General features: G+C 42.8%; 1 protein-coding gene across 5 annotated transcripts in view; it reads left to right on the top strand.

Annotated features, from left to right (window-relative positions):
- The first annotated feature begins 729 nt into the window (after positions 1 to 729).
- Positions 730 to 10,087, top strand: part of faima (Fas apoptotic inhibitory molecule a) — a 30,660-nt gene continuing 21,302 nt past the window's right edge. The window contains exon 1 of one of the 5 annotated variants that reach the window (XM_043693982.1): positions 730 to 817. Coding sequence is in view for 3 of the 5 variants with exons in the window: in XM_043693983.1 (XP_043549918.1) it covers positions 3,582 to 3,618 (37 nt within the window). In the remaining 2 variants the exon portion in view is untranslated. Of the gene's footprint in view, positions 1,040 to 3,499; positions 3,619 to 10,087 lie in introns of those variants that run through there. The other 4 variants (XM_043693981.1, XM_043693980.1, XM_043693983.1 and 1 more) reach the window with 4 other exon arrangements.

The following is a 10,087-nucleotide window of genomic DNA, read 5'->3' as shown; positions in this document are numbered from 1 at the left end:
TTACGGAAGATCAACTGTTCTACGTAGCCAACAAAGAGACAGGCATAGCCGGGGCCCATACGTGTGCCCATGGCTACCCCTTTGGTCTGGAGGAAGTGGGAGAATTCAAGGAGAAATTGTTAAGGGTGAGGACCAGTTCGGCCAAACGAATGAGAGTGTCGGTGGAAGGGTACTGTTGGGGACGTCTGGAGGGGAGAAAACGGAGGGCTTGGAGGCCCTGGTCATGGCGGATGGAGGTGTAGAGGGATTGGATATCCATAGTGAAGATGAGGCATTGGGGGCCGGGGAAACGGAAGTCTTGGAGGAGGTGGAGGCAGTGGGTGGTGTCTCGAACGTATGTGGGGAGTTCCTGGACTAAGGGGGATAGGACAGTGTCGAGGTAGGTAGAGATGAGTTCAGTGGGGCAGGAGCATGCTGAGACAATGGGTCGGCCAGGGTGGTCAGGCTTGTGGATCTTGGGAAGGAGGTAGAACCGGGCAGTGCGGAGATCCTGGACTATGAGGTTGGAAGCTGTGGGTGGGATATCTCCTGAGGTGATGCCAGCCAGCCAGCCCCCCCACCACCACCACCGGGAACGTCAACACGCAACGCCGGCAAGGTGGCCACGCCCACGAATACGGATCAACCACTCAGATTTCGGAGAGGTAGCCAATCGGATTATGGCCAATCGGCCAATCAAATCGTATACAGCGAACCAATCGGATTGCAGAGGATTAACCAATCGGTTCGCTGGGGTTTGCCACGTGGGAGCGGACGAGGCGGAGTGGAGTGTTTTCGCGAGATCTGGGCTTACTTTTGCGGGGGTGGTGTTGATGAGGTGTGTGTGGGAAGGTAGGGAAAGATGAGTATTTTGTACTCACGGTTATCCTGACGGCCGTGCCTCCTTGCTGGAGGTCTCAAATGCAGATCAGGCGGCGATCCGGGTTTTTTTCTTGGATATCTATGTGAAGAACACGGCCGCTGTTGCGAGGAGGGTTGCGGCTGCAAGTTGCCATAGTTACCGGTCGATGTTGGCCAGACGTGGAGGAGCTCGGAGCTGGTAAATAACAGATGGCCTTTAAATTCTCCTCTAGAACCATTGTGACTCCTGCTCACTCTTAGGTTAATTTTTACCTTCATTTCAGAGTTAGTTATTTACTCCCCTATCTCTGTCATTGCTGTTGTAAAGTGGGATTCGTGTAGATTGAGTTGATTTTTAACGATATAGAACAGATGGGCCGAAGAGCCTCTTTTATCCTGCGTGATTCTATAATTCCGAGGAAAATAGTGATTTTCAGAACGGATCACACATGACTGTCTCCTAACACTTTACTGAAATAACAAAGCACTTTTTCCATGAATTTGTTCAAGGCATTTATAGCAAATGTATTCAATCAGTATTTAAAAAGGATGAGGGGAAGCCTTTTTTGTGTGGAATGAGTTACAATATTTAAGAGACTTTTGGATAGGTAGATGAATAGGAAAGGTTTGGAGGGATGTGGGCCAAATGCAGGCAGGTGTGACAAGTTTAGTTTGGGAACATGGCATGGACTAGTTGAACCAAAGGGTCTGTTTCCATGCTGTTTGACTCTAAATCTGTAGATTTCTTCACTTCAGAAGACTGTATAACTGTGTCATCAAGTATATTCAAGGCTGAGATGGACAGTTCGTTTAATCAGGAAGGGAATCCAGCATAATGGAGAAAAGATTAGAAAGTAGAGTTAAGGATTACCAGATCAGACATGGTATCATTTGAATAATGGAGCAGATTTAATAGACTGAATAACCTACTTCTGCACTCAAACTCATGGTCTTATGGCCATAGATTGACAGTTGTATTGGAATACATTTCTGTTGCTGCTAATGCCCCACAGTGCCTCATGGATGCCCAGTCTTGAGTTGCTAGATCTGTTTGGACCTGTTCGATCTATCCCATTTCACATGGTGATTGTGCTACACCAAACAATGTAGGTTTTTTCAGTTTGAAATGGAACTTTGTCTTCACAGGAGACCACTGTGCAGTGGTCACTCATACTGGTACCATCACAAACAGATATATTTATAGCAGTTAACTTGGGAGTGTAAGGTTAAGGATGTTTTTCCCTCCTGGTTCCCTCAGCACCTACAGCAGATCCAGCCATGTCCTTGAGGACTTGGCCAGCTTGGTCAATAGTAATACTGCTGAGCCATTCTTGGTGCACATTGAAGTCCCAAACCCAGAGAACATTTTTCACTATACCCAGCCTTGATGCTTCCTGCAAGTGGTTTTCCATATAAAGGTGTACTGATTCATCTGCTTCGAAGGAGGCAGGGGAGACCATAGTTGGTAATCAGCAGGAAATTTTGTTGCTCCTGTTTGATCTGTAACCATCAGACTCCACTGTGCCATTACCATTGCTGTATCTTTCCTGCTAGTGGGAAAGGCCATACCTAGAGTGGAGATGTTCTTTGAAGTGTGTGAAGTATGGTTGTGTCAGGCTGTTGTTTTAGTAATCTGTAAAATCCTCTCCCAGTTTTGGCACAAACCTCCAGGTGTTAGTAAGTAGGCTACAGAGCTGCATTTACCATTGTCATTCAGGTACTTTACTCAACTTCAGGTGGTCCGACTATTTTGTTTTCTAGCAATTGATACAACTGAAGTTGTAATTGATTCAAATGCATGGCTTGATAAGCCATTTAGAAAGGTAGTCAACCACATTGTTATAGGTCTGAACTCTTACAGAGGCTAGTGAGTTTTGAGAAGATTTGTAGCTCAGGTTGAGGATCTGGATGTAGGTTTGTTCGCTGAGCTGGAAGGTTCATTTTCAGATGTTTCATCACCATACTTGTAGCATCTTCACGGACGAAGCTGGTCTCACGGAGGCTAGTTTCCTTCTCTAGACATTTGTCAATAAGGTGAATTTTTAGAACAATGACTTTGAGGTCCCAGAAATTCAAATTCCACCATCTGCTGTAGTGAGATTTAAGCCCGGGTCCCTAGATTTTACCTGGATCTCTGGTTTACTCATGTAAGGATAATGCCACGAGGCCTTTGACTCCCACGTAACGCTTATCCAGTGCATTTTGGCACGTGTATGATGAATTCATGGTGCAACTATGACATTGACACAGCATGGTGCTGTCAACAACATTTCCAACCCTTGCCTGACGACTGCTGACAATCATGCCAAACTGTTTGACTTTGTCAGCACTGAAAGGCAAGGCAAAACAGAAATACAGAAGCCTGTTAGTTTGGATTAGGGAGAAAAGCGCAGAAAGGAAAAACAAGATGAGGCAAAGTAGAGATGCTCTGAGTATTCAAGTGGGCTGAAAATGAGTGCTGAAAGCACATGAGGATCTCTTAAATCCACCCTAGTCCAATTCAGAAGCTGAATACCTGGCCCTGTGCACAACGTGTCTTGCCACAGCATTGTAATGAGAGATGCCAGTGCACTACCTAAGTACAATATTGAATTACAGAATCCACTGTAAGGATGAGTGAGACGCCATGATGGTGCAGTGAGGCTGGTGCGTGTCAAATTTCAAGGTCTGTGGACATGAGGTGCGTGTTGACTCTGACCATGGAATGTTCCCTGAGATGTTGGTAGCAGTCTCTAAGATGAATGTTCAGAGGAGTAAACAGTGAGCTGGAGTCACCAGGTAACCATTTGATTTTCATGTTGGAAATTCTTGATGTCTAATTTCTGTCTAGCTGGTGACTTTAAAACTGCATAATTAGTGTGGCAAAATGACGTAGTATGAGTATTAATCCATGCACATAGGCCTCTCTCCACTTGCTCGCAAGAATCTTATCTTGCCATTGAAAACTTGGTTAGAAAATGGAAACTTTTGCCATTGAGATTGAGAAGGTCTTCATCAGACAGCTTCCCCAATTTTCGCAATTTTTTTGCCATGATCCACAATGTCCAGGGCTGGGAGGAATTTGTCCACTGTGTCAAAGAGTTATTTCCTTGAAAGCTTTGGAATAATTCATCACAGTCTTATACCATAAAGCTACAGTCTATCCAAGCATTGGTCATGAGAATAACAATGGTTTGAATATTTCTGCAAAATTAAATTGTATAATAAATGACAGGACCTTTAGGAGCATTGACATACAGGGATTTGGCGTTACAGGTCCACAGATCCCTGAACGTAGCTACACCAATGAACAAGGTAGTCGAAAGCACTCTTGCTTTCATTGGCCAAGAATGAGAATAAGAGTTGGCAAGTTATGTTACAGCTGAACAAAACATTAATTAGGGCACATTTAGAGTATTGCATGCAATTGTGGTTGCCACATTACCACGTTAGCAACCTTTAAAGCATATCTTAATAGACAAGTGAACAAGAGGTGAACAGAGGGATAAAAACTGCATACGGGCAATAAGTAGTGGGGTCTAAATAAGGACTAGGAATTAGCACAGGCTTGCTGGGATGAAGAGCCTGTTCCTGTGCTGTATTGTATTGTATATTATATTGTAAAACCAGGAGAGAATGAGAGATTTCTTATCTACATACTGACTTGTATTTTACATTGTAAACTACTGTTAGTGGCTAGTTTTAAAAGTGTTGAGTGAAAGAAAGGTATAATAATTCCACTACTACTCGAGCAGGTATTTTATTATCTATTTATCTGTATGTGGAATGCATGGAACTATGACTTGTTAAGCTCATTAGGATATTATGTTAGTATGAATAAATTATATGAATGAAGTTATTTCATGTTTTATCTCAATAAAATTGTAATAAATACAACCTGATTTAAAAGGAAATGTTCCTTTGTCAATAGTCTGTTGTGAAAACAATAAATTTTGGACTATATATTTTAGTGATCCATTGTAAGGAGTTATTATTTTGCAGAAAATAGTAATAGTGCTACAATTTAATTTTTTTCATCAGATGCACTCTGCTTACCATATGTTTACCAAATTATTTAGTGTAAGGTTACCACTCTTAACCAGCTAACACATTTAATGGACGTTTTTGCAAGCAGTATGCTACAAAAGTACATTAAACCTGCCAACAGGGTTACCACCACAGAAATCTGCTTTCAGCATTGATTATAATGGAAAATTATTTACACTGTTTGTCAGTACAGCAAATGAAATGTGAATGTCATTAAAGTGTTATAATCCTTTACCAACTGTTAAGTACACTGGGCTAACAGTATAGTCATTTTTAGCTCCTGTCTTGTTTAATCTACGAGCATTCACAGCACTATCTATATAATCTTGTGTGTCAGCTATGACTGACTTGGCAGCACTAATACCTCTGAAACAGAAGATTCTAGATTTTTAAATTCCACTCCACTAAGTTTATCCATAAATCTAAGTAGAAAGAGGTTCCTAAAATCCAGTGTGAAACTAGTAGAATTTGATGAAAATGCGCTCATTCTCTCCTGCGTTACTGAATGTACAGGTAATTTAAAAGTATTTGTTTGGGGATTCAAGATGGCATCGACCCAGTAGCTTGCTGAGCTGTGCCCAGGACCCAGACAAAGTGGGGTACCCACCCTCCTCTCACATTTTAAATAGCTAAAAATAGCTTTTTCCCAGTTCCTACAGCCATTTTGCACCAAATTTTATCAGTTCGCAACAGGCAGGGACCCCCCCGCCCACCCCTGCAGCAACAGATGCAGCCGCCCCGAGGGACTCCCCGAACACCAAATCGGGACTTTGGAAGAACAGATTGACATCCTCCAGAATCGAGCTTGTTGGAAAAATATTCAGTTGCTGAGTCTTCCTGAGCAGGAGGAAGAAGGCCAGCCTGTGGATTTTTTTGGAGCAATGACTCCCACAACTGCTGAAGATGGAGTCGGGGCTGGGCCGTGTGCGGGTTGAGCAGGCCCACCTGGTTATTGTTTGTTGGCCTGGGTCGGAATAGCACCCCCGCTCGGTCCTAGTGCGATTCCAGCACTACAGGGATAAGCAAATGCTGCTGGAGGCCTCTGGAGCTTTGGGGAGGGATCCCCAAGCTATGGTATATAAAGGATCCAAAATAATGCTATTCCAGGACTTCTCCCCGGTCATGGTACGTAAGAGGAAGGTGATGGACAAGGTAAAGAAGCGTTTGAAGGATTTAAATATTCAGTACTCCTTGAGATAGCCAGCAACGCTTCGCCTCAGTCACGTATAACTCCGGTTGACCAGAAAAAGCAAAAGAATTTTTGGATGCTCTTAAATAGACTGAAGGACTTGAATTATATGGATGATTATTTTTCTTCTTTACCTCCTTTTTTCTCCACCTTCTCCCTTTTCTTATCTTTTAACTTATTTTTCTTGTCTTTTAACTTATTTTATAATTTGCTTGGTTTACCTGGTTGTTCCAAGGTGTGTTTTTGAATTTTTTTGAGTTTTCCTTCAATATTTTCTGGGATTGTAATTTTATATATATATATGTTTTCATGATGCTGCTTTGTTAAGAATGCCTAGGGTAATAATATGGAAGGGATGGGCTGGATGCCCACTTTTAATTTCGTTGTTATAAGACATTGGTATTTGTTCGTTTTATTTTGCGATGTCTGCGGCAAGTTCATAGCTCCAGCTGGAAGGAGTTATGGTGGGATTACTGGATAGTAGGAGTGTACAAAGGGGAAAGTCCCCTCAGTTATATTTTATGTTATTTTTTTTGGGGAGTAATTTTTAGTGGTTTTGTAAAGGTTGTTTCTTAAAACGTACGTGAATTGTTTATGGTTTTTATTCAATGTCTGTTGTGTGGGGTTCTTCCACCTGGGGGGTCTCGGACTTTCTTGAGCGATCATGGCCAATCATTTGTTTAAGTGGTGCACTTAGAATATTAAAGGGAGCCACTCGCCAATAAAAAGGAAAAAGATATTATCAAGTCTTAAAAAAGAGAGGGTTGATGTAGCCCTTTTACAGGAGACACACCTTACTGATAAGGAGCACTTGAAGCTGCAGCAGGGAGGATTTGGTCAGGTGTTGTTTTCATCCTTCAACTCAAAGTAGGGGAGTGGCCATTCTTATTTGGAAAAATCTTCCATTCCAAGCCAGATAAAAGATGAGTCTGGACGGTTTGTAATACTTACAGCTCTAATATATGGAGAGGAGTACGGGATTGTGAATGTATACTGCCCCCCAGCACATCCTTTTAAGTTCATAACAGATGCATTTGCAGGCTGATGGCCCTTGGGGTACATCACATAATTATAGGGGGAGATTTTAATTGTATTATTGATCCCGAGGTAGACAGGACACCTAGGAGCTCTGCAAGTATGTCTCTGAGATCTAGGCAGCTGATTGGACTGAATAGGGATCTGGGACTGGTTGATGTGTAGAGGTGTTTTCACCCTGAGGGTAGAGATTTCACTTTTTACTCGAACCCACACAAGTGCCACACCAGAATCGGTATTTTTTGTACCCTCTACCTTTCTGAATTCGATACTGTCCTGTAAAATAAGGAATGTAGCTATTTCTGACCACGCTGCAATCTACATGGAGGTCAAGGTTAGCGGTGATAAGATAGACTCCCGACATTGGTGTATGGACCCTTTCCTACTGAAGGACAATAAGTTCATAGAATATTTCTTGCAGGAGTTTAACACAGGGACATTAGCATAGATACGGCCAGCAACCCATCGGTGATGTGGGAGACTGCTAAGGCATATGCGCGCGGCTTAATTATTTCATAATCTGCGACCCAGAAAAGACAAAAGGAAGAACAACAGCATCTGCTTGAGGCTCGCCTGAAAGCAGCTGAGTCAGCATATGCTAATAGGCCATCCATAATTAAATTGCAGCGGATTACAGCCCTCGGGGCTACCTTGAATGCAACTCTTACTCAGACACCAAAGAGGGAGATACTATTTGCGAAGCAGAGATTATTCAGGGACGGCAATACGCCAGGCAGGTATCTAGCATACCTTGCCAGAAAGAAGAAAGCTCCCCAGTCCATTACATCCATTAGAGATAGTGCTGGTATTTTGACTTGTGACCCTAAAAAGATCAAGTCAGCTTTTAGAAAGTTTTATTTTGAGCTGCACCAATTGGAGGGCTATGTGAATAGAGCAAAGACGATGGAGTCTTTTTTTTTTAAGAATCTGGATCTTTCAGGCATAACTTCGGAGCAGATGTCCTCTTTGAATGCCCTCCTGACAATTCAGGAGGTGCAGGAGGCGTTGAGGCAGCTCCAGAGTGGCAAAGCACCCGGGCCAGATGGATTTCGGGCTGAGTTTTATAAAGAGTTTGTAGACGAGTTGGCCGGACCACTTATAGACATGTACAACTACTCATTTAGTCAGGGTTGTCTCCTGCCCTCCCTGAGAGAAGCAAATATCTCTCTTATCCTCAAGAAAGGGAAAGCCCCACACGATTGTACCTCATTAGTTAGTCACAGAAATTTGAGGGTGCGTACATGAGGATCAGTGGTCGGCACAACATCATGCTGTACTGTTCTATGTTCTATGTACAGTCCTTATTGAATGTGGACTTAAAACTTCTCTCGAAAGTGTTGGCAATAAAACTGGAGAAGATTTTGCCATTTATTATAAAAGAGGATCAAATGGGATTTATTAAGAGTCTCAGATCTACTAATAATATCAGAAGAGTGTTAAACATGGTACAAGCCTGCCAGCAAAAAGCAATACCGGGATTGTTTGTCTCCCTAGATGCAGAGAAAGTATTCGATCGGGTAGAATGGCCATACCTTTTTTATACTGTGGAGCGGTTTGGTATTGGAGAGGTTTTGACTAAATGGGTCACAGTTTTATATAATGACCTGAAAGCAGCGGTGATTACTAATGGCATTAGATCGGATAGTTTTAGTGTGGACAGAGGTTGCAGTCAAGGATGCCCTCTTTTGCCACTACTATTTACACTAGTGATCGAACTGCTGGCGGACGCGATCCGAACTGACCCCAGTATAACGACCGCGGAGGTAAGATCAGGCAAGCATAAAATTACTCTTTATACGGATGATGTTCTTGTTTTCCTAAATGATCCAGTGACATCTGTGCCCTGATTAATTCAAGTGGTTAATTTATTTGGCGTATTTTCGCGGAATCAGAGGCCATGCCGGTAGGGGGTCTTACCAGCATATCTAACTTTGTGGATGGATCCCATTTCCACTTTTGGTGGTCAATGGGAGGTTTCCTCTATTTAGGTATTTTTATTACCCCGATATTTGGTCAGCAATATAAAGCTAATTGTATTCATTTATTAGAGAAAATAAGACAGGACCTCCACCGTTGGGAAGATCTCCCGATATTGGGGTGGCTCAGTAGTTAGCACTGTTGCTTCACAGCACCAATGTCCCAGGTTCAATTCCAGCCTCAGGCGACTGTGCAAACTCCACACAGACATTCTCCCCATATCTGTGCGGGTTTCCTCCGGGTGCTCCAGTTTCCTCCCACAGTCCAAAGATGTGCAGGGCAGGTGAATTGGCCATGCTAAAATTGCCAATAGTGTTAGGTGCATTAGTCAGAAGGAAATGGGTCTGGGTGGGTTACTCTTCGGAGGGTCGGTGTGGACCTGTTGGGCCGAAGGGCCTGTTTCCACACTGTAGGGGATCTAATCCAATCCTGGTTAGGAAGAATAGCCTTGGTTAAGATGAGTATCCTCCCACGCTTATTATACCCCATGAGAATGCTTCCCGTGATGTTGCGCAAGCTTTATGGTTGGCTTGGTTCCTTTGGAATCATAGACGGCCCCTTATTAAATCAGATAAATTACAGCTCCCACAAGTAAGGGAAGGTCTGGATTTTCTGGATTTTAGAAAGTACCAACTGAGCTCTCTGTTATCATATGTGACTGACTGTTGAAATTCTAAATTGGAGAAAGGCCAATTTTGATGGTATTAGGCAAGAACTTTTGAAAGCTGATTGGAGGCAGACGTTCGCAAGTAAAGGGATGGCTGAAAAATGGGAAGCCTTCAGAAATGAGATAACAAGAATCCAGAGAAAGTATATTCCTGTCAGGGTGAAAGGGAATGCTGGATGACTAAAGAAATTGAGGGTTTGGTTAAGAAAAAGAAGGAAGCATATGTCAGGTATAGACAGGATAGATCGAGTGAATCCTTAGAAGAATATAAAGGAACTAGGAGTATACTTAAGAGGGAAATCAGGAGGGCAAAACGGGGACATGAGATAGCATTGGCAAATAGAATTAAGGAG

Source organism: Chiloscyllium plagiosum, chromosome 7, assembly GCF_004010195.1.
Source record: "Chiloscyllium plagiosum isolate BGI_BamShark_2017 chromosome 7, ASM401019v2, whole genome shotgun sequence".
Classification (NCBI taxonomy): Eukaryota; Metazoa; Chordata; class Chondrichthyes; order Orectolobiformes; family Hemiscylliidae; genus Chiloscyllium; species Chiloscyllium plagiosum.
Note: the sequence above shows the minus strand (reverse complement) of the source record. Positions and strands in the feature narration are given on the sequence as shown.